Source organism: Dendropsophus ebraccatus, chromosome 7 (assembly GCF_027789765.1).
Source record: "Dendropsophus ebraccatus isolate aDenEbr1 chromosome 7, aDenEbr1.pat, whole genome shotgun sequence".
In the NCBI taxonomy this organism is placed as follows: domain Eukaryota; kingdom Metazoa; phylum Chordata; class Amphibia; order Anura; family Hylidae; genus Dendropsophus; species Dendropsophus ebraccatus.
Genome location: NC_091460.1, coordinates 34,501,668 through 34,526,429, shown reverse-complemented (window position 1 = coordinate 34,526,429; position 24,762 = coordinate 34,501,668). Strand labels below are relative to the sequence as shown.

Here is a 24,762-nt window from a genome sequence, read left to right as displayed (position 1 = left end):
TAAAGATAAGTAAATTACAAATTTCTGGCACCAGTTGATTTAAAGGAATTTTGTTTTGGTGAACTACCCCTTTAAAAATAAAGCCACCCTTTTTAACCATCTGTGATATTAGTGGGTATTTTGCAACACTGTCAGCAAGTGTGAATGAGGCCTTAGGGAAAAGTTACTACAACCGCCAGTGGCCCACGAGGGCAGGAGGACAATAAAGTGAACATTTGCTCCATGACTTATGAGTGGGGACAAGTAATGACTACATTGTGGCCATAAATGATAGAGCTGTATTACGGCCGCCCGGCTCCTCGTCTCATGACCACCTCTGTGGAGATCTGATTGATCGCCTCTAGAAATGTAACAAGCGATTCATGTGAGGAGGGAAGTGTTTAGTGCAGTCAGGTGGACTGGGAAGTGTACGGCTGAAGATATATGGTCAATGTGAGGAAGTCAATATTCAGCAGGGACCGCAGCGGGGGAAGAGGTAAATAAAGAGGAAATGCTGGGGAACATTAACTGAGCGCTCTCCACGCTGAGGAGATCTATTGATTATTTTACTTTTACTGAAGTCATTTGTAAGTAATGGCGCACTTTATTATGTAACTGCTGGATAGCGATGCTATCTCTTTCTCCCCGGCAGTGCATACTAAGCCTCACGTGTCACCAAAACCCATATACAGCTCAGGCTTTTTCCTATTCTGACTATTGTTGGTAGTAGACAAAAAGCTCCAGGCGGGTCGGCCTGATTCAGGTTTTTTTTTTTTGTCAATAACCTCAGTTCAGGTTTTTCTGTTAAGCTGACAAGTATATAAAAGCAAGCTTTTCATTTAAGTGCAGCGCCATCACAGGCGATACCAAGCATTGCATGGTTTTTATTTAAATGGGCGCTATTCATTTAAAAAACTATATGTGTGATTCCTAATATTTCTCATTTACCAACAAAAAATCTTCCACCTAGAAAAAAAGCAACTCGAAAGTAACAGAAAGTTGGTTTCACTCTTCCTTGCATTTTACGGTTCGCTGCCTGTTGTTAGGGGAATTATGTCTCTGCAGTGTCGGACTGGGCTACCAGGGGGAATGATCCTGGGGGCCCACCAATAAAGAACCATTGAGAAGCAACATGCTGACACAATTCTATGTTGGATGAACTCTCAGAATGCCCTACACATATGACGCTCTCAGGGTATACTGGGAGTTGTAGTTCCAGAGAGGACAATCCTTTAACAAGTGATAGTTGTGTAAAGGCTTCTGGTGGCTACAGTCTGATACAACCATTAGCCCTGAAGATCCATTAATAAATTTATTTACAGCACCAGCTATTATCCGTTCAGATATACTACAACTCCCATCATATCCTGAGGACTGTGTGCTGTCAGTAAATGCTGGGAGTTGTAGTGTTTTCAGCTTTTGTAGTAGGAGGATCCTAGGTGCTTTGTGGGAGACCAGAACAGTGTATGGGAGTGACCCCATAACAGCACTAATATAGGATATAACAAAAAAAAATTATATATCTATCTTGTTACTATATTATCACTATACAGTCACACTGCTACTGACCAAATCCAAAAAAACAAGACTAATATTACCAACATATAAGGGACAAATATAACCACCACACCATGACCACCACATAATGACTCATACCACCCCTCAGACCAGCCAACCTTAAAGGGAAACTCCGGATAAGGAAAATGTTTTCTATTAAAAGTACATTAAAAGTTATGTAGATGTGTCTATACAATGTATTACTGTATCTGTATGGTTCTGCCACATTGGTAGCTGATAGAAGTCCAGGAAGTGGAAAAAAATGGCCTCTGTGCCAATTCACATTGTCTCCTGCTCCCACTGCTCTCCCCCCCCCCCTTAGGAGGCAAATATTGCATGCCTCTGTCTCACATTGTGTGTGTTTGCTGAGGACAGGCTGATGATGCAGACAGGGGGCAGGGCGTGATGTCCCAGGAGACTTGGCTGGCTGAGTATTTTTTTTTTTTTCTTCAAATATTTGTATTATATTTTCGGCATCATGACAAAAGAAATACTGTATATGAAATAGTAGTTCACATTTTGTAACAATAAATAATAAATTGGTTGAAACCAAGCATGACATGGAAGGTTTACAGTGTTATAGTGTAGTCAAGAAAAATACAATAATGTTTAGTGTACATGTATCATGGAAAGAGTTCGTAGATGTTAATCAAAGTCTCAGTAATATCTGCAACTGCAGAATTTTGTTAACTGCAGTGACACTATATATACTGTATGCCGTATAAAAACGGGATAACTCATATTATAATACAGATCATTATCCTAATTATGACTATGGAAATATTAGATAGAAAAAGAAAACAAAAAGCAAGATACTAAGCAATTTATCTAAAAAGAAAAAGGAACATACACTAGACACCTAACATATAACACAGAGTGCATAACATGTAACACGTAACACGCGACCAGCCCGCCACCCCCGTACTAATGTCGGAAATTAGAGCTCAATAATTAATAAATAATTAAGTAATGGTGTCAGGAATTTTAAGTTTACCTAGAGTGTTAGAAGCATCTGCCTTCAGATACCAAGTCGTGTTTATAAAGTCAGACATAAAGGTTTGAATTTTAGATGGAGACATCAACTCAGTAATTATTAACCTCCATTTTTTGAAGAAATTGTTCAAAGATGTGTTTGGACTATGTAATGCATTGATTTTCTCCATGTGAAGTAGATGTAAGACAGTATCCTTGACTTCAGTAATGGTGGGAAGAGAGTCCACGATCCAGTCACGCAAAATGCATGAGTGAATAACCATCTCTGACCAGCCAGAAGCAGGTGTTGCATTGATTTCGCTGATTGTGCAGAAGTGTGCAGTGAAATTAGGGCTGTGTTCACACATGTTGGAGTGTCATTGCAGTACTGCAGCGTATTCACAAAAATGATGCAGTAACACAAGTAAATGATGCTAAACGGCAGAGAGGATCAGAGCCTTATTGTGGGACTCAACTTAAAAAATAAAAGATGCTTGATCATAATATGTGCGTGGAAATGAAAAGAAAAAAAAAATCAAAAAAGTTCTTTATTCCAATATCAGCGTTACAGGTAGAGAATACAGCGTGCTGTGTGGTGTTACAGGTAGAGAATACAGTGCTGTGTGGTGTTACAGGTAGAGGATACAGCGTGCTGTGTGGTGTTACAGGTAGAGAATACAGTGCTGTGTGGTGTTACAGGTAGAGGATACAGCGTGCTGTGTGGTGTTACAGGTAGAGGATACAGCGTACTGTGTGGTGTTACAGGTAGAGAATACAGCGTGCTGTGTGGTGTTACAGGTAGAGAATACAGCGTGCTGTGTGGTGTTACAGGTAGAGAATACAGCGTGCTGTGTGGTGTTACAGGTAGAGAATACAGCGTGCTGTGTGGTGTTACAGGTAGAGAATACAGTGTGCTGTGTGGTGTTACAGGTAGATAATACAGTGTGCTGTGTGGTGTTACAGGTAGATAATACAGCGTGCTGTGTGGTGTTACAGGTAGAGAATATTGTGTGCTGTGTGGTGTTACAGGTAGAGAATACAGCGTGCTGTGTGGTGTTACAGGTAGAGAATACAGCACGCTGTGTGGTGTTACAGGTAGAGAATACAGCGTGCTGTGTGGTGTTACAGGTAGAGAATACAGCGTGCTGTGTGGTGTTACAGGTAGAGAATACAGCGTGCTGTGTGGTGTTACAGGTAGAGAATACAGCACGCTGTGTGGTGTTACAGGTAGAGAATACAGCGTGCTGTGTGGTGTTACAGGTAGAGAATACAGTGTGGTGTTACAGGTAGAGAATACAGCGTGCTGTGTGGTGTTACAGGTAGAGAATACAGCGTGCTGTGTGGTGTTACAGGTAGAGAATACAGTGTGCTGTTACAGGTAGAGAATACAGTGTGCTGTGTGGTGTTACAGGTAGAGAATACAGCGTTCTGTGTGGTGTTACAGGTAGAGAATACAGTGTGCTGTGTGGTGTTACAGGTGGAGAATACAGCGTTCTGTGTGGTGTTACAGGTAGAGAATACAGCGTGCTGTGTGGTGTTACAGGTAGAGAATACAGCGTTCTGTGTGGTGTTACAGGTAGAGAATACAGTGTGCTGTGTGGTGTTACAGGTGGAGAATACAGCTTGCTGTGTGGTGTTACAGGTAGAGAATATAGCGTGCTGTGTGGTGTTACATGTAGAGAATACAGCGTGCTGTGTGGTGTTACAGGTAGAGAATACAGCGTGCTGTGTGGTGTTACATGTAGAGAATACAGTGCGCTGTGTGGTGTTACAGGTAGAGAATACAGCGTGCTGTGTGGTGTTACATGTAGAGAATACACTGCGCTGTGTGGTGTTACAGGTAGAGAATACAGTGCTGTGTGCTGTTACAGGTAGAGAATACAGTGTGCTGTGTGGTGTTACAGGTAGAGAATACAGTGTGGTGTGTGGTGTTACAGGTAGAGAATACAGAGTGCTGTGTGGTGTTACAGGTAGAGAATACAGTGTACTGTGTGGTGTTACAGATAGAGAATACAGTGTGCCGTGTGGTGTTACATGTAGAGAATACAGTGCTGTGTGGTGTTACAGGTAGAGAATACAGTGTGCTGTGTGGTGTTACAGGTAGAGAATACAGTGTGCTGTGTGGTGTTACAGGTAGAGAATACAGTGTGGTGTGTGGTGTTACAGGTAGAGAATACAGTGTGCTGTGTGGTGTTACAGGTAGAGAATACAGTGTACTGTGTGGTGTTACAGGTAGAGAATACAGTGTGGTGTGTGGTGTTACAGGTAGAGAATACAGTGTGCTGTGTGGTGTTACAGGTAGAGAATACAGCGTGCTGTGTGGTGTTACAGGTAGAGAATACAGTGTGCTGTGTGGTATTACAGGTAGAGAGTACAGTGTGCTGTGTGGTATTACAGGTAGAGAATACAGCGTACTGTGTGGTGTTACAGGTAGAGAATACAGAGTGCTGTGTGGTGTTACAGGTAGAGAATACAGTGTACTGTGTGGTGTTACAGATAGAGAATACAGTGTGCCGTGTGGTGTTACATGTAGAGAATACAGTGCTGTGTGGTGTTACAGGTAGAGAATACAGTGTGCTGTGTGGTGTTACAGGTAGAGAATACAGTGTGCTGTGTGGTGTTACAGGTAGAGAATACAGTGTGCTGTGTGGTGTTACAGGTAGAGAATACAGTGTGCTGTGTGGTGTTACAGGTAGAGAATACAGTGTACTGTGTGGTGTTACAGGTAGAGAATACAGTGTGGTGTGTGGTGTTACAGGTAGAGAATACAGTGTGCTGTGTGGTGTTACAGGTAGAGAATACAGCGTGCTGTGTGGTGTTACAGGTAGAGAATACAGTGCGCTGTGTGGTGTTACAGGTAGAGAATACAGTGCGCTGTGTGGTGTTACAGGTAGAAAATACAGCGTGCTGTGCTGTGTGGTGTTACAGGTAGAGAATACAATGTGCTGTGTGGTGTTACAGGTAGAGAATACAGTGTGGTGTGTGGTGTTACAGGTAGAGAATACAGCGTGCTGTGTGGTGTTACAGGTAGAGAATACAGCGTGCTGTGTGGTGTTACAGGTAGAGAATACAGCGTGCTGTGCGGGTGGGACAACAATGAAATGATAAATTACTGCAAATAATTCAGTAACACAATGAAACTGCAATGTGTGAACACAGCCTAGATGTTCTGCAACAGATTTGGGCGGGGACTGAGAAGGGCGGAGGACTGTGTAGGAAGCTGAGGAAAAGCATTGCATTCTGGAACCTGTAGTACTGTGTACAACTGCTCAACCAGGAAGTGTAGAAACACAAAACAGAACAACCCCCCCCCCCCCCAAAATAGTAGTTTCAAAACTGGGATGGATAGGTAAGTAATTCTATATGCTTCTGCAGAAGTTTCATTTCTTTTAACCTCTACCTTGAGTTCCCCTATATGTAAAAGTGGCCATGGCAGCAATGCCCCGATCGCCGTGATTGATGGCAATCTGTGTAAAAAAAATTATTCTTGGGTCTGCACACCTCAGTTAGTTAGCTTGAGGTGTACAGAGCAGGTGTGTGTGGTGTAGATGCACCATGCTCACGAGAACCAGGCATCTGGAGAGCTGTCCATCGTCGTCCTCTTCATCCCTGTCGTCTCTCTTCGGTTCCCGTCGTCGATCTTGGCTCCCGTCGTCTAACTTTTTGGGGTGACGTCCTGCCATCCCGGGACAACTCTGCTCCAGCCTATCTCTTCTCTCCTATCTTCCACACGCTGCTGCTGCTGCTGACGTCACGGGTCAGGGATGAGCAGGAGAGAAGATGAAAGCTGTGATTAATACCAACTTATGTGCACTGCATTCTGAGGGAATCCCAGCCGGAGTGTATACACATAGTATACACTCCGGCCGGAATCCTTAGCGGCCGTACAAAAAAATGGCATGTCAATTTTGTGCAGCCGCTATCCATTAAATAGCGGCCGCACATCCCTGACAGGTCACACAATGGAGTGTGCGGCTCAATGGTGCATCGGGATGCAGGCGCACACAGATGCAGTCCTCAGTGACTGCTCCTGACTAGGTGAGTATTTGTTTTTTTTATTTTCTGTCAGGAATGGGTCTGCCTACAGGAGAGGGGATGTTAGCTACTACAGTGAGACCTATATGGAGATGGGGGTTACTACAGTGGAATTAACAAAGGGATGTGAGCTACTACAGTGGGACCTATGATGACGGGGGGGTCACTACAGTGGGATAAAGGAAGAAAGGGGGGTACTACCGTGTGTGTGGGAGAGGAGGCGCTACTACAATGTGACCTATGGGGAGATGGGGATTACTACAGTGGGATTAACTAGGGGGAGGGGGATTACTACAGTGGGACCGATGGGGAGGGGGATTACGCGCACCAATTTCTAGCCCAGAACCCCTCCTCTTCTTTTGCTAGGCCCATGGCGTGGACCCCTACTGATGCAGCCGAAATAACAAAATTTTGGGGGCTCCTGCTGCACATGGGCCTAATAAAAAAAACACAATTCAGCAATACTGGAGTGGGGATATTATGTATAATACCCCACTTTACAGTATGGCCATGGGACGGTTTCGATTCGAAGCCCTCCTAAAATTCTTGCATTATAACGCCAATGCAAGTTGCCCCCACGAGATGATCCCTCATATGACCGACTGTACAAAGTACATAGTCATAGAGCACTTCTCAGCCAAATTTACTGAGATGTATATCCCAGAGAAATACATCTCAGTAGATGAGTCCCTCCTGAGCTTCAAAGGAAAACTCTATTTCCACCAGTACCTTCCCAATAAAAGATCACGGTATGGCGTGAAACTATACAAACTCTGTGAGAGTACCTCAGGGTACACTTACAGATTTAGAGTATATGAGGGTAGGGACACCCAAATCCAGCCCCCAGAATGCCCCCCCATCCTCGGAGTTAGTGGGAAGATCGTTTGGGAACTGATCTTCCCACTGCTGGATAAAGGTTATCACCTGTACGATGATAACTTTTATACCAGCATCCCCTTGTTTCGGTCACTCGCTGTCCAAGCTACTGTAGCTTGCGGCACGATCCGAAAAAATCAAAGAGGCCTCCCAAGTCACCCTGTTAGACAACTGATGCAAAGGGGTGCGAGCAAGGCCTATGCCTGTGAAAATATGTTGTTGGTCAAATATAAGGACAAACGCGATGTCCTTATTTTGACCAAAATTCACAGGAATAGCGTCACCCCTGTCCCTGTACGTGGTACCACAAACGTGGTAACCAAACCTGATTGTATTCTAGAGTACAATCAGTATATGGGAGGAGTTGATCTCTCAGATCAAGTCCTCAAACCATATAACGGCTCGAGAAAAACCAGAACGTGGTACAAAAAGGTGGCCGTATATATCTGGTACAGACATCGATGTACAACGCTTTTGTGCTGTACCGATGTGCCGGCCACCCGGGGAAATTCCTTGAATTCCAGGATCAAAGCCCTGATATTCGGCAGCCATGGAGAGGGCTCCAGCGCTTCTGGATATAAAGGACCCCGCATCGTACAGGGACAACATTTTCCAGGTGAAGTCCCGCACGCTAGAAAAAAGGGGAGATCCCAAAAGAAGTGCAGAGTGTGCCGTAAAAGGGGGATCAGGAAGGACACCATTTACCAGTGTGACACCTGTCCTGATCACCCCGGCCTCCGCATACAGGATCGCTTCAAGGCGCACCACACGTCATTGGAGTTCTACATTATCTAAATTCTGTCCCTTATTCCTATTTCAGGGGTCACGTTGATCCAGGGATTATTCTGATTGCCATTATGGAGTTGGGAAGGAATTTTTCTCCTGTGATGAGGCTACTGTCGTCTGCCTTACGAGGGTTTTTTGCCTTCCTCTGGATCAACACAGGTTGAATTTGATGGACACCTGTCATTTTCAACCTTATAAACTAATAATTGGCCTAATATCCCCAAATAAATTAAAAATTGTCCCTTTTCCCCAACTAAATAGGTATGGCCGCCATTCCCATAAGAGACTTGCCATGTTGCATTTACAAAGCCTCTGTGCTTCCAAGACAGTAGAAACCCCCCATAAGTGACCCCATTCTGGAAACTACACCCCTTAAGGAATCTAACAAGGGAAGCAGCGGGGAAATGGCCCCCTGGTGACGGGCACATTTGTGCCGTGAAAATGAAAAAAATATATATTTTTCATCTTCACAGCACATGTTCTACATATGTGCCCGTCACCAGTGGGGTCCATATGCTCACTGCACCCCTTGTTAGATTCCTTGAGAGGTGTAGTTTCCAGAATGGGGGGTTCCCACTGTCCTGGCAGCACAGGGGCTTTGTAAATGTGACATGGCCTCCATCCTCCATTACAGCTCTGTCCCTTTGGTGGCTTGCCCTGTGCCCATATGGCACATTATGTCCACATGTGGGGTATTATTATTATTATCGTACTCAGGGGAAATTACCCTACACATTTTGCATTTATTTTCTCTTTTAACCCCTTGTAGAAATCAAGGCTAGACCAACATTTAGTGTAAAAAAAATTAAAATTTTTACACTAAATCATTGATCTAGTCTTTATTTTTTCATTTTCACAAGGGGTTAAAAGATAAAAAAAAAACACTAAGGGGGACATGTATCAACGGGCGTACATTTTTTTTTCGCCGGAAAGTGCCGATTTGCGCATGATGTTATTCGCAAATGGCCAATTTGCGAATAAAATATTCGCAAATCAGCACTTTCCTACGGCTATGCCGGGGGGCAGGGAGGGGGTGTGAAGTGGCGGAATGGAGGGCGCGGACTCCGCGCAATTTACCATTCATTCCGCCAAAAGATACGCCGAAAACCTACTCCAGTCCTCAGCTGGCGTAGGTTTTCGGCATTCCGCCTCTACATAAATCCCCGTAGCGTCGGAGATGTGGGGACATTTTTAAGTCCGGCGTAAAAAATGTCGGACTTAATAAATGTCCCCCTAAATGTGTAGCGCAACTTCCCGCAAGTACTGAAATACCTCACGTGTGAACATAAAGCACAATGCGGGTGCAGGGTAAGCCTCCGCAGGGAGGGAGTGCCATTTGGCTAGAATGGATGGTGAATGCCATGTCGCATTTACAAAGGCCCTGTGTTGCCAAGACTGTGGAAGCTTCCCAAAAGTGACCCCATTCTGGAAAATGCACCCCTCAAGGAATCTAACAAGGGGTGCAGTGAGGATATGGACGGCTTGATGACGGGCACATTTGTGCCGTGAAAGTGAAAAAATGAAATTGTTCACTTTCACGTCACATTGTTCCACATTTGTGCCCGTCACCAGTGGGGTCCATATGCTCACTACACCCTTGTTAGATTCCTTGAGGGGTGTAGTTTCCAGAATGGGGTCATTTGTGGGGGGTTTCCAGTGTCTTGGCAGCACGAGGGCTCTGTAAATGCGACATGGCCCTTGAAATCCATTCCAATGAAATCCAGCTTCCAAAAGCCAATTGGCGCTCCTTCCCTTTGGAGGCTCGTGCTGCACCCGCTTGGCACTTTATGTCCACATGTGGGGTATTTCCGTACTTGGGAGAAACTGCGCTACACATTTTTTTTCTTTTTATCCCTTTGTGAAAATGAAAAATTGAAGGCTAGAACAATGTTTCAATGTAAAAAAAATGTTTTTCTTTTTTCACGACACATTGTTCTGAAAATCTGTGAAGCACCTGTGGGGTTTAAATGCTCACTGCACTCCTTGTTACATTCCTTGAGGGGTGTAGTTTCCGGAATGGTGTCCCTTTAGGGGTGTTTTTTATGTTTTGGCACCCCAGAGCCTCTGCCAACCTTAAGTGGTACTGTCAAAAATGACCAAATATAACGGAGGCGTTGAAATTCACTAAGCGCTCCTTTATATCTGAGGCTTGTGGTTGCGTCAAATAGCGCAATAGGGCCACATATGGGGTATTTCTATAAACTGCAGAAACGGGGCAATCAATATTGGGGTGCATTTCTCTGGTAATAGGTTTATAATTATGAAAAATATTGGATTACAAAAAAATCTCTGCACAGAAAATTTAATTTTCAATTTTCTTACACACTTAGCTTTTATTTCTGTGACTCCCCTAAAGGATTAAAAAAAACTTTCTGGATGTGCTTTTGCAGAGTTTGGGGGGGATACACTTTAAGGCTGGGTTCACACACTGTATACTTCAGGCAGTATTTGGTCCTCAAGTCAGGTCCTCATAGCAACCAAAACCAGGAGTGGATTGAAAACACAGAAAGGCTCTGTTCACACAATGTTGAAATTGAGTGGATGGCCGTCATATAACGGTAAATAACTGCCATTATTTCAATATAACAGCCGTTGTTTTAAAATAACAGCAAAAATTTGCCATTAAATGACGGCCATCCACTCAATTACAACATTATGTGAACAGAGCCTTTCTGTGTTTTCAATCCACTCCTGGTTTTGGTTGCTATACAGCCTCACAAATACAGCCTCAAATATACATAGTGTGAACCCAGCCTAAACCTGTACAGGTCCCTAAAAATATCTGATTTTGAAACTTTACAGAAAATTTGGAAAATTGTTGCTAATGTTTTAAGCTTTCTATTGTCTAAAAAAAAATGAAGGATAGTTTAATAAATGCCGCCAACATAAAGTAGACATGTTGCTAATGCTATTTAATATATAATTTATGTGGCATAACCATTTTCTGTATAAGTAGAAGAGTTTCAAAGTTGGAAAAATGCTTTTTTTCTTGTTATTTTGGGGTTTTTCATAAAGATTTGTTATAAGTATCGACTCCAATTTACCAGAAATGTAAAGTACCATATGTCACGAGAAAACAATCTCAGAATCATCCGGATAGGTAAAAGCATTACCAAGTTATTAATGAATAAAGTGACACAGGTCATATTCATAAAATTTGTCTCTGTCCTTAAGGGGTTAAAGGGGCTAGTTAGGATTAGAAAAACAAAGCTGCTTGCTTCCAAAAGTGGCCCCACCCCTATCTTCAGGTTATACAATATGTGGTGCTACAACTCATCTCCATTCACTTTAGTGGGACAGAGCTGCAATACTTGCATACAACCTGAGACAAAGGTGGCACGTTTAAAAAAACAAATAACAATTCTGAATTTCTAATCCCCTTTAAGTCCAGCAAAAGTTGGCATTAAAGGAGAAGTCCAGAGATTTCGAAAATCTGGCGGGGGGAATATGATAATGAGAGTTGTGATGTCACAACTCGGGGGAAACGCCTGTCCATCAGCCGGGTCGTGATGTGTACAACCTGGATATCCCGATGGGGGGTCCCGAGGCCAGTCCCGCCACTTACTGCGAGCACAGGGAGAGTTAAGTTCATACTCCTGATTAAATTCCCCCCTGCCGGATTTTCTAAATCCCCGGACTTCTCCTTTAACTAAAGATTCTGGATCATTGGAAAGTCAAACGTATATAAACTCACTTGGTGGTAAGTGCAGATGAATAATAAAAAAAAATATATATCAATAGTTATATAGATTTTCATATCTTTTATTTTATCAAGTTATTGATGTAAAATGAACATTTTTTTATATTTTCTATATTTCTATAAATCTTAAGACCAGGAGGTGGCACCAAAACTAAATGGTTGAAATCTCCAGGAACATGCGTTTGCGTGAATTTCTTTTCCTTGGATCTGAAGGCAACACCCTTAGGATTTTATATCCGTGCTTCCTCCAAGGACCATAGAAAATCAGAGTGACCCAGCAATTAAATCTGACACAACTTCATATAATTCCCTACAGCGGATCTCATGCCCCCCTCCCCCCTCGCTCAGGCTCATTTTAGGTCTGTACTGTAGATATTATTTTCACTGGTGGTTTAGTGGTTTGTAGTCTTGTCTTGTTTATTCTCGCTGTAGTAGACATCCGCTCTTGCATACAGTAATTAATCAGACCGATCTGGGTACCTCACTCTTGGCATCAGTGGGTAGACCACCACCCATCAGATAGTTATGGCATATCCTCTTAAAACCTCATCTGTGTATACTGTGGGAGTAGATGTATAATTGAAGTATAGTATAGACTCTTCCCAAAGCAGAAACTTTCTTCGGAGGATGAGTCTGGTAACCACTTGAGAACAATAGAGAATTTACTGCCGTATGTGTTTGTCTTCCTCTGGATCAATAGAGGGGAACAACTTTATAAGAACCCCCTTTAACCAAATGCTTTCCCTGATTGCTTTAGATCATAGCTCCCGTACTTATAATAATAATCGAAGCTGTGATGAAGTGTAAAAAAAGGCAAAAAAAAAAAAAAAGTATCCGAAAGTTGTCTGAACCTCCCACCAGGTTCATCTATATCTATACAATATATAGTGGCCTCCTATGATGAGGTTGGTGCAGACAAGAGTCTGTGTGATGGGCTAAACATGAACACCTGACCCTTTTGTTCTCAGAAGGATAAACCAATGACAGAGCTGCAGATACTTGGCCCTCCCCATAGAGGAAACATGAATGTTTGGCCATGCCAAATGTTCTTGTGTATGGGGTAGTCAGGAGAGATAACCATTAGAGATGAGAGAACTTGACGAAAGTTTTCGAATCCTGCTGTCTGGAGAAGGTGGATGCAGCTCGAGTCATTGGCCATGGGCTGTATCCCATGTTTTCCAGGCAGTCCTTGGGCTGCAGTCACCTTCAACAAGGCAGCAAAACTGCTCATTGTTCATATCTAATAACCATTGACCCAAAAAATAATCAGCCAACAGTTCTTCAAAGTGTATGGCCACCTTTACTCAGCAGAAGCAACCACAAGAAAAGGCTTCTCCCAGTTTCCCAGGACTGGATTCATGTTTTCCCAGCACACGGGAAGGAGCGGAGCAGACTTAAAAGCCTGCAGCCCGATTAGCAGAATGCAGATAGGAACAAATCGCTTCATTTCTACTGTAGATTGACTCATCTCTAGTGCAGCATGAATATAGTTGAATTGTGTAACAAAGGCCCAGTGTGATTGCGCATACATGGGCCAGGGTGGTGGAACATGGTCACAGTTTAACTGCGTGACACAGGTCAAGTGTGATTGTACGCTGTGAGCCCGGTGTGATCGAGTGAGAAGGGTCACATCTAGAGATGAGCGAACCGGGTTCGAGTCCATCCGAACCCGAACATTCGACATTTGATTGGCGGGGACTGCTGAACTTGGATAAAGCTGTAAGGTTGTCTGGAAAACATGGATACAGCCAATGACTATATCCATGATTTCCACATCTCTAGTCACATCCAACATATACAAGGTGTAGACGTTTCTTTTAGCAACTGGGTGTATAAAGTGTGTCAAACTTAGGCTTCTCCACGCCTGCTATCCATAAAGCAATAGTAAAGAGACACACACAACTTGTTGCACTTTAGTAAATTTTCTCAAAGAATTCACAAAATCAATTGTCTCACATGCTTTCAAGTTAAAATAAAATAGTTGTATGTGTCTCTTTACATATTGCTTTATGGAGTGAGAAGGGCCAAGTTTGAAGACACACCGTCCTAGTGTGACTGAACGACAAGGGTCCATGCATGCATTTCTCAGGACTCTGGGGGGGTAGGGTCCGGATCCTGCGGCACAGAACTTTAAGGGCACAGGGAAAGGTAAGTAATAGAGATGAGCGAACCGGGTTTTGGTTCGAGTTGATCCGAACCCGAACGTTTGGTATTGGATTAGCTGGGGCTGCTGAACTTGGATAAAGCTCTAAGGTTGTCTGGAAAACATGGATACAGCCAATGACTATATCCATGATTTCCACATAGCCTTAGGGCTTTATCTAAGTTCAGCAGCCACCGCTAATCAAATGCCGAAAGTTCGGGTACGGATTGACTCGAGCATGCTCCAGGTTCGCTCATCTCTAGTAAGTACGTTTTTAAAGGGGTATTTCACCCATTCCCTCCCCAACCAAAATCTCCAGAGGACCACTGGGCTTACATGCTGATCCCCTATGATTATTTTGACCTTTCACCCAACATGCAGTGCCCTTCCTGGGTACTAACATGCGTACCCACCCCAGTCCTGCACTCAATTGGCAATAGGCTCACGGACCATCCCACAGGTGGTGGGCCGGGATTGTGCTTACATGCTAGAAAAAACTAAGCCCACTGCAGAGACGGAGGACTTGTGATCCACGTCTCCAATGGGAGGGGGAGGGAAAAAAAAAATGAGTGGACAAAAATGAGTGAGACAGAGAGGATTTTTGATCGGAATACCCCTTTAAGCCCCCCCCAAAACCATCTTTTCCCCCATACAGTTGCTTAGGATTTCTGATGTGACTGGAAGGTCTCATTCTTACAATCCAGGCAAGAACTGGGAAGCACAAGTTATAATCTATTTCAATAATCCCCACCAAGTGCAATTACATCTTGGCTCCGCTCCACGTCCATATTGGTTTTCGCTCTGAACATAAAATAAAAACACAATTCTCCCAACGCGTTTCAAATTTACAATCTTTTGTTTATTAGCTAATGAACACCAACATGCAAAAATAAGCACTAAATACTAATTTCTACAGCACTGGTTCCTAAAGACTCGGAAAGACTAAAATGGTGAGTGAAGATGAATCCTGCGCTGCTAAAAACAGAACCGTGGCTTTTCCTGGTGGCTCGTGGTTTAGCTTCTTAAAAACATAGGTCCCGGGAGCTGTAGAGAGATCCAACGCAGGAAGGAAGGACTGTATTACGTGTTATCATGTGAGTAGTACATTCTGAAAGCTAGGAGTAAGGCAGCAGTACGGATATGATCCCAAGACCTAACACAGAACTAACGCAAACCCTCGTAGGCATTACTACTCGTGTAGTAAGAAAGGGTCAGGAATTAAATAACTCGGTCGTGAGGCTTCAGAAGCTTCAGTCTCGACGTGTTACAAAAAAAAAAATGCTCACAATGAAAAGAATTGAAATCTCCTAAAAGTACAAAGTTTTTTTTTTTAATATTTCAGTTTTTGCACTTTGTTGTTTTAACTTGTTGTTGTTGCTTGTTTAATAATCTTTGGTCGCAATTGAAGTGAATAAATGCAACCATGAAATAGGGCGCCCGTTGACCCCCCATCGGCTTGTTGTGCGTGAGATACTGCTGAATACTGTGAAATCTCTCCCTCCGTCCAATCCTCAGCAGCGTTAGGGAGGCACGTGGATGGCGTCTACATGATGTAGACTTTCTCGGCTTGGGAGAAGTTGAAGACTTCTTTGGTTCTTGGGCAAGTCACTTTGTCATCTTGGCGAATAGAAAGAAGTGACTATAGAAAGAGTGGAAAAATGCGCTAGTTAATATATTTTCTTAGAAAAAGTACCAATCCTGCTTGTGGAGATGAGCGCAACTCGAGCATGCACAAGTCCGATTGTTCGGCATTTGAAGACGTGGGATGAAGTCCTAGGGAGTCTCGGAAATTATGGATTCAGTCTATGGTCTATGACTGTTACCATGATATATCGGACTCCCAAGGGCTGCGTCCAACTTCTTCAGCCATTGGTAATTAAATGCTGAACGATCAGATTTGAGAATGCTCCAGTTGTGCTCATCTCTATGGAGATGTAATTGGTCCCCCACTTATAGCGAGATTTGTATTTTCAATGAGACAGGATCTGAGTGTTCACCCCCTCACCGACAGAGGTGGGAAAAGAACTTTATTCCCAGTATTGGTAATTGTACGTCTATGGAGCTCCGCTAGGGGACCACAGCTAGCCAGGGTGGGGGCAACACCGTGACCACTTCTCCTAGCTGTATCTAATCATCCCTAGGAGTCTAAACATCGAGACTACAATCAACTAAAACTTTTGACGTGTCCCTAGGACACCATGCAAAGGGATTTTAAGGCAGAACGTGGATAAGCTCACCGTCAATCGGTTCGGATGCTTGTCATGGGGTCAACAATACCAAAATTTGGCACTTTGTAGACTTCAGGAATGGAGATCTGACAGCATCCATAGGTGTAAAACTCCAACTATTTATTTGATGGAGAGTATACATGCAATGTTTCAACCACACAGAGTTCTTCTCATGTATCCTTTTGGTGATCAAACAGATATACACCTATGGATGCTGTTGGATGTACAGTTCAGAAAGGTGTTGGACACATCAATTTTTTTTTAAGTGAAAGGGACACAAACTTTTCTTATTGGCAAGATTTATCCCATAATTGGGATTGTCAATACTGGGCCCAATGATCACTAATTGAAAGCAGCAGCTTGGCTTTGTCCCATTGATTCCAATAGGTTACGCTCATCTTTTGGGCCAACAATATACTCTGGATGGCAGGATACTCACCAATCACACAATAGCGGCAAGCCATAAATTTTGAAGATAAGAAATCCCCTTTAAAATCTCTTTTTTTACTACTATTTTGGGATAAGTTTCTTGATAGGTTTCTAAAAATGGTTCTAATAACCACAATTACATTCAAATCAGGGCAAATTATTTTCTCCAGGTCTTTTGCCACCCCTCCATCTGCCCCAAAGTGCATCTAACAATCTGGACCTAGACTGGTTATGAAACCCTTCATCTCGGGGGGTGTTAGTACTGTTATGCTGCTCTTTTTTTAGACTCTTCAATAAGATTCTAGCGACTCTGTACACTCTACATAGGAACGAGCTGGAGGACTCACATTATATCCGTAGACATATCCATTAGGCAGCATCATAGGAGGGTTGTTTTCATTCATGACGTCTCCTGAAATCTTACACACAAGCCTGGAGTTGGCACAGTGTGCCATTGGAAGGGGCTGAGCTAGTTTATTCAGGGACTTGCTGCACACTGGGCAGTCCGGGTTTTTGGAAGTCCCTTCCTCTTTGTAGCACTGTCTGTTTGTGATGTGGTTAAGGAGAAGCAAAATTATGGGCAATATACTGATGCATATTTACCTATACCCTTTAAGCATTTCCTCTCATCTCTCCACTTATGCAGCTTTGTAGTTCCTGTCCACCTCTTACAATGACTATGTGCAGACGACTAGGATTACGTTAGCCCAAAATGACCCAAAGGACGGCGCCAAATTTCATTTTAGCGTTTTAGTTTTTTCCTCCTTCCCTTCTAAGAGCTCTAGCACTTTCATATTTCTATCAACAGGGCCATGTAAGGGGGTGTTTTATTCTACCATAACATGTATGATGGAACCCCAAAATATTATTTATGAAAATATAAATTAGTGAAATTGGAAAAAAGAATGCAATATGAAAACTTTTGGGGGGTTCCTGTGTCTACGTAATGTACTATATGGTAAAAGTGACATGATACTATTACTCTATAGGTCAGTCTGAACACAACCATATGCAGGTTTACACAGATTTTCTAATATTATATATATATTTTTTTAAATGAAATCCTTTCTTTTGCAATTATTAATAAATAAATAATTAATTAATAAAATGGGTCTATCGTGACTCTTGTAACGGTTTTAGTTTTTCCCTACAGGGCTGTATGAGGTGTCATTTTTTGCGCCATGATCTCTACTTTTTATTTATACCATATTTATGTAGATCGGATGTTTTGATCACTTTTTAATATTTTTTTTTTCATATATAATGTAAGAAATAAATCGTGCGGGATGGCAATTGTTATATTTTAATAGTTCGGACAGTTATGCACGCTACAGTATATTATGTTTATTTATTTATTTTTATATGTTTTATTTATATTATGGGATGGGCGGATTTTACTTTTATTGGGGGAGGGGCTTTGGGGTCTTTAAAAACATTTTCACTTTTTTTTTTTGCACATTTTAAAGTCCACCTGGGGGATTCCATACACGGTACAATGCTATGCCATCGCATTGATCAGTGTAATAGGCGCTCTGCTCATTGAGCCTGCATGTGGCAGACACAATAAGCTGAGCGCTGATAGGACTGCGCAGAGGAGTCAAACTGTCGGGGTCCCGATCGCTAAGTGACATGAGTCACTCCTGTCACCTATACTTAAACGTCGTCTAGGGGTTAAAGGGGTACCCAAGTGAAAGAAATTATTTCAAATATACTGGTGTCAGAAAGTTATATAGATTTTATTTACTTCTATTTAAAAATCTCAAGCCTTCCAGTACTTATCATCTGCTGTATGCCCTACAGGAAGTGTTGTACTCTTTCTGATCTGACACAGTGTTCTCTGTTGCCACCTCTGTCCATGTCAGGAACTGTCCAGAGCAGGAGAGGATTTCTATGAGGATTTGCTGCTGCTCTGGGCAGTTCCTGACATGGACAGAGGTGGCAGCAGAGATCACTGTGTCAGACTGGAAACAGTACACCACTTCCTGCAGGACATACAGCAGCTGATAAGTACTGGAAGATTAGAGATTTTTAAATAGACGTAAATCACAAATCTGTATAATTTTCTGAGAACAGTTCTCATGTCTCTGGCATGTAAAGGATACGGTGTTTTGATGGCAGATAGGCCTGCTTGAAGAGTTATGGTAAAGACAGAATTATTTCCCAGCTGATGTAGTCTATAGTTGTCATAGCGGAACTGCTGGATAAGCATGCGCCATCGGGCAGGGTCCAGGAGATCCTAGAGAAGAGATTAATAGATCATTACAAGGATTTTTTTTACCCATCACAGCCAGTATACGACAATAAATATAGTGACGTAAAAACCAAACAAATGTATTTAATCGGTAGATTTATGTGGAGATGCGTGAGGTCAGGAGCATTGACTTTGACACAGAAAATGACACAGGAGCATTGACACAGAAAATGATAGAGAATTGCTGCATACCCTTCATTTCCAGGACGAGTGGGGGTCTCAGTAGTCAGGATACTATACATATGCCATTACTTTAGGAGGAAGGAACAACCCTCTAAACTTTTGATAAGTCATGGTGGAAAATCATAAGTTTTGATTGTAGGGGCAGAGACCCCCAGCAGTTACAAAAATGAAGCGGGAAGAAGCGCCTTCATTTTTGATTGGCTCTGCTTAAGAGTGGAATGGGCCTCAAGTCTATACACACCAAGCACGATGGGCACAGGAGCATAAGAAATGGCGCTTAGAGCAATAAAAGAAGGTGGCCTGGCCTGCCAATGAGGTCTTCTTTTGCATGACATGGCTGATGTATGAGCATCACTTATCTGGAGAAGAAGAGTCACCTGGGTGCTTGGATAGCAGGGTAAGCGGTGGGTGTATGGGCTTATATACAAAAGGAAACCTCTGATGTTTCTACGACATGATTTAGCCTCTATTGAAACATTATATAGGTGTTTCTCCAAAAATAACACAGGGTCTTATATTAATTTTTTTTCTGAAAAAAGGGCTAGGACTTATTTTATGGTGGGAGGCAGTTGGGATGGTTGGCCTATCCTTCATCTCAGTGATGTCACATGACATAACCTAGTGCTGTAGGTGCTGACTGTAACGAGGACTTATTTTTGGAGTAGGGCATATATTTCAGGCCTACTCCAAAAATCCTGTAAGACGAAGCTAGGGCTTAAAGGGGTAGTGCGGTGTTAAGCATTTATTCACTTAATAACACACATTACAAAGTTATACAACTTTGTAATGTGTGTTATTTAAGTGAATGCCCTCCTTGCCCGTGTTTCCCCCCACCCACACTAGACCCAGAAGTGTGGTGCATTAAACTTATGTATTCGCTGTCGACCCCAGCCGCCATCTTGGGACAATCATGTCATCTTTAGGAGGCTGGCCGGACCGCTCCAGCCCTCCCTCATGCCGGATGATGACGTCATCGTCTCAAGATGGCGGCCGGGATCGACAGCGAATACGTAAGTTTAATGCACCACACTTCTGGGTCTAGTGTGGGTAGGCGGAAACATGGGGAAGGAGGGCATTCACTTAAATAACACACATTACAAAGTTGTATAACTTTGTTTTGTGTGTTATTTAGTGAATAAATGCTTAACACCGCACTACCCCTTCAAGTTCAGGGTAGGTCTTATTTTTGGAGAAACAGTAGTACATATGTGAGGTCTCTGTACCAATGCTCTGTTTGACAGGGTCCCGATACCCCATGTCTTTCTCCTTTTAAAGAGCAGAAGACAAATGCAGAACACTATAAAATCCCATCCCATCGCAGACCATAGTAGAAAGATGTCATCTACATGGAGATCAGCTGCTAGTGAGGGGAGGATAAATCCAAAGTATAGCCTTGTATGAGGATTAGAGCCTGGCAGAGATAACCTGTAATTTACTGCTGTCCCCCCTACTGGGTGATCCGCAGGGACACGATGTAACGTCAGGAGGGCAAATACACCTTGGGGATTTACTTATTACATAAAGGGGACGTTCTAGGAACAGGAAATGTCTTCTCTAACATTAATCCCTGAACTCTCTGCAGGTAGCAAGCTAAGAGGGAAATACCATCAGAAGCAACATAGGAGAAGCCCAGTGGATTCCATCAGCTCAAAGCATACCTGAAACTTGCGTCTCATAATCCCAGTCCTCAGGAAACCCCAATGGGGCAAGTGTTTGGTGGCAGAAAAACTGGGGGCAATTACTAATGGGCTCAAATTCTCAGAATAAAAAGTGCAATATTGGGGGAGCTAGGCTACACTATCAACAGCGCCACTTCAGGGCAAATTAGGCATTACATGCTGCTCATTCAAATGAACAGAGATGAGGCTCCTGAACAGAGGCTTCCCGATTCTCTATTGATAAGTTTTCTAAACCAGTCAAGCCCTTTAAAGTCGAAGTCCGGCAAAACTTTTTTGCTGGGACCAGGGAGGAAGTGGCCTAGGAAAAAAGACGTCCACTCACCTCCCCGGTTCCAGTGGCGGGTCCCGCATCGCAGCGCTCCGGTGCCGGGTTCCCTGCCGCTTCCGGGTGTGTGACGCGGGCCCGAGACGTGACGTGACGTCAGGTCCGCTCAGCCACAGAGGCTGGATCTGAGCAGACTTGAAACGGATCCCGCCGTCTTCACTGAGTGGCTGAGCGGTCCCAGCAAAAAAGTGCCCCCCCGCAGGAATACCCCTTTAAAGTATTGTAATGCCCCCTAAAAGTTATACAAATCCCCAATATACACTTATTATGGGAAATGCTTATAAAGTGCTTTTTTCCCTGCACTTACTACTGCATCAAGGCTTCACTTCCTGGATAACATGGTGATGTCACTTCCTGGATAACATGGTGATGTCACTTCCTGGATAACATAGTGATGTCACGACCTGACTCCCAGAGCTGTGCGGGCTGTGGCTGCTAGAGAGGATGATGGCAGGGGGATGCTCAGTGTCCCTCCAGTGCCCTGTGTCCCTCAGTGTCCCTCTGCCATCATCCTCTCCAGCAGCCACAGCCCACACAGCTCTGGGAGTCGGGTCGTGACATCACCATGTTATCCAGGAAGTGACATCACCATGTTATCCAGGAAGTGACATCACCATGTTATCCAGGAAGTGAAGCCTTGATGCAGTAGTAAGCGCAGGAAAAAAAGCACTTTATAAGCATTTCCCGGAATAAGTGTATATTGGGGATTTGTATAACTTTTGGGGGGCAATACAATACTGTAATAAAAAGATTCACTGGACTTCTCCTTTAGTGAAATTTTTAACCCACTAAGGCCATTTGGTCTTTAGTAACAAAAAAACCCAAAAACAAATGCAGAGTTCAACGCTTGCCAATGTATGAAAGTGTCATTGAGAATGAATGAAGTGGTCATCAAGCACGTACACTGCTGCTCAATGCATCCAGGGGACAACGGATCTTCGTTCTTGTAATAAAAGTGGGGTAGCAGCAGTTAGACCACCTCTAATCAGCTACTTCTCCCCTATTCTATGCACACAGAATAACTTTTTGTCTTGGGGTAACCCCTTTAAATTACATAATTTTGGTGCTTTAAAGGCTGAAAATTATAGATGTTCCTGCTCTGGCTACTATAAGGATATAGGACTGATGTACATTTTGATAGACTAGAACAGAGGCCGCTTACCTTGTAAGGAGAGATGTGAGTGTCTGAAGGGAAGGCCAGCATCCCCATCACTTGTCTCACCTCATCCAGCTGACTCCCTTCTGCCTGGCTGAAGTGTTTTCTAGCATGTCTGTAGGGAAAGAGGTAAGAATTACGTATAACAGCTGCTTCCCTCTGTTAGGGAATGTTCATGTATATCGGCCACCACTGGGACCGGCATCCATCTTCAGATCGGGGGCTCCCCGGCACCTCCTGCTTGTTTGTGACTGCTGGAAAAGGTCAGAAAGTCGAAAACAGCCATAGCCTTATGCAAACAGTGTAAATCGTGGGATTATGAGGTTTGGCCAATTCCTAATAAAGTCGATAGGAGTTAGACAAATGTTGTTACCTACTGGCTTTGGCTGTTTTTGTCTTTCCAAGCACCTCAGCAAATATGAACAGGACAGAGGGGGCTGGGACCCCTTGATCCGAAAATATGCAGGAAAACATGTACGGGGCACTTGTGGCATATCCCGCAGATATGCCGTAATCCAGATGGTTATACCCATGTTTAATGCGAAAGGTTCGCCACCCAATCACATTGAAAAGAATTCCATCTCAAAGCATCAGCGCCCCCTACTGTCCACTAGATTACATTTAAAGCAACTTTCTGCGTGTGTAAATACTGAAAAATACCCAAATCTATCTGAATGCTCCCTAGAGGATGCCACCATGAATCTGTACAGCTCTGTGCTGCACCTTTGTTTTGATACTGCCAGAGACTCCTGTGTGGGATTACCAACGTGATTGACAGCTTCCATGACTATGCTTCCTTCTTATAGACACTGCCTCATTACGGACGCCTGCATGCCCTTCTATTACAAGGTGTATGGTACTGTTGTAAGTACTAACTGTCTTTATACACTCTGTTAACATCACACCGTCTGTAAAACATGATCCCTCCAGAGATGGAGAATGAGACTGATTATACAAGACTGGCTTACAAATGCATCTCAGCCACAGACAGAACATTAGTAAGTGACTGCTCTTAAAGGGTTAATCGAGAGGGGAAAAAAAATTGTGTTCAAATAAACTGGTGTCAGAAAAAAATCTCAATACTTCCAGTATTTATCAGCTGCTATATGCCCTGCAGGAAGTGGTGTATTCTTTCCAGTATGACACAGTGCTCTCTGCTGCCCCCTCTTTCCATGTCAGGAACAGTCCAGAGCAGGAGAGGTTTTCTATATGGATTTGCTACTATTCTGGACAGTTCCTGACATGGACAGATGTGGCAGCAGAGAGCACTGTCAGGCTGGAGAGAATACATCACTTCCTGCAGGACATACAACAGCTGATAAGTACTGGAAGGCTTGAGATTTGTTAACAGAAATAATTTACTGTTTAATTTAACATTTTTTCCCACTAGAGTACCCCTTTAATTTTTACAGATGAGAAAACCCATCAGTAGGCCTCAAATGACAAGTGGATTTCTACCCACCAGAGAACCTCTAAGGCAGCTGATGGCTCTGCCATGATATCTGGTAGTAAATAAGGCAACAAACCCTCTTAGCCTTGGCTTCTTCTGCTGCAGATGCTTGTATACGCTATATATTACTATCAGGTTCCAGCACATATACCATCAATTGCATTTTGATGTTACTTAACATTTGCAGTCATTAGGCCTCATGGTTGTAATCTTTTACATAGGCTTTTTATAGTCTTCTCTCAAAGTGCTACTTAGCCGGCAAACATCATATGTAAAGCTGCCACCGGCTCATCAATAAAAACACATTTCAATTGTGTGTTAAAAGCCCGGACGTCACTTGTGAGGCACCTCAGCAGGACATAACCAAAGCTTTCTAATAGATGTAGGCTCCAGCTGTGCTGTAACAAATATCCGCCTCGCTTTAAGGAAGTGGATGGTCAGGGCTGACTATTATGTGGCAGGTGACCTAGTTACACTGTGAGGACAGAGCCAAGTCTCATAGCAAAGACATCCGGATAAGAGATTCCACAACAGGAGAGGCTTCTGACTGCCAGCTAATGTCTATTAAAGGAACACTCCAAGAAAAATGGGATTTGCTGTGCTACATAGATTGCAAGGCTGGAGGGGGTGGTCGTGGTCCAATCCCCAGAACCCTGGCAGAAGAATAGATGGTCTGTGACTTTACACTGGGCCCATCTGCACAGGTATACTGGTACCACAGCTCCCACCCACTACACGAGACACAGCTACACTGGTATGTATAGGGCGGTGTCTGAGTAAGCAATGAACGACAATATATCCCTTGTTCTGCTGACAGTCAAGAGTCCAGGGGAGCAGATCCTCAAGTCGTGTAAGTGTCACTGGTTTTTTTTTTTTTTTTTTTTTTTTTTGCAGAAATCAATAGTCCAGGCGATTTTAAGAAACTTTGTAATTGTGTTTATTAGGCAAATATGCCATTATCTGCATTCAAAAAGACTTTCCCCAGGTCCCCCCCCTCCCTTCTCTCTCTCATC

At 43.3% G+C, this 24,762-nt stretch overlaps 1 protein-coding gene across 2 annotated transcripts in view; it reads right to left on the bottom strand.

Moving 5' to 3' along the window:
* Positions 1-14,885: 14,885 nt before the first annotated feature.
* Positions 14,886-24,762, bottom strand: part of MAEA (macrophage erythroblast attacher, E3 ubiquitin ligase) — a 49,088-nt gene continuing 39,211 nt past the window's right edge. For both annotated transcript variants that reach the window (XM_069977272.1, XM_069977271.1), the window contains exons 6-9: positions 22,306-22,414; positions 18,808-18,941; positions 17,053-17,248; positions 14,886-15,687 (exon numbers count right to left, since the gene is read on the bottom strand). In XM_069977272.1, the coding sequence (XP_069833373.1) occupies positions 15,592-15,687; positions 17,053-17,248; positions 18,808-18,941; positions 22,306-22,414 (535 nt within the window). In that variant the 3' untranslated portion in view covers positions 14,886-15,591. The remainder of the gene's footprint in view (positions 15,688-17,052; positions 17,249-18,807; positions 18,942-22,305; positions 22,415-24,762) is intronic.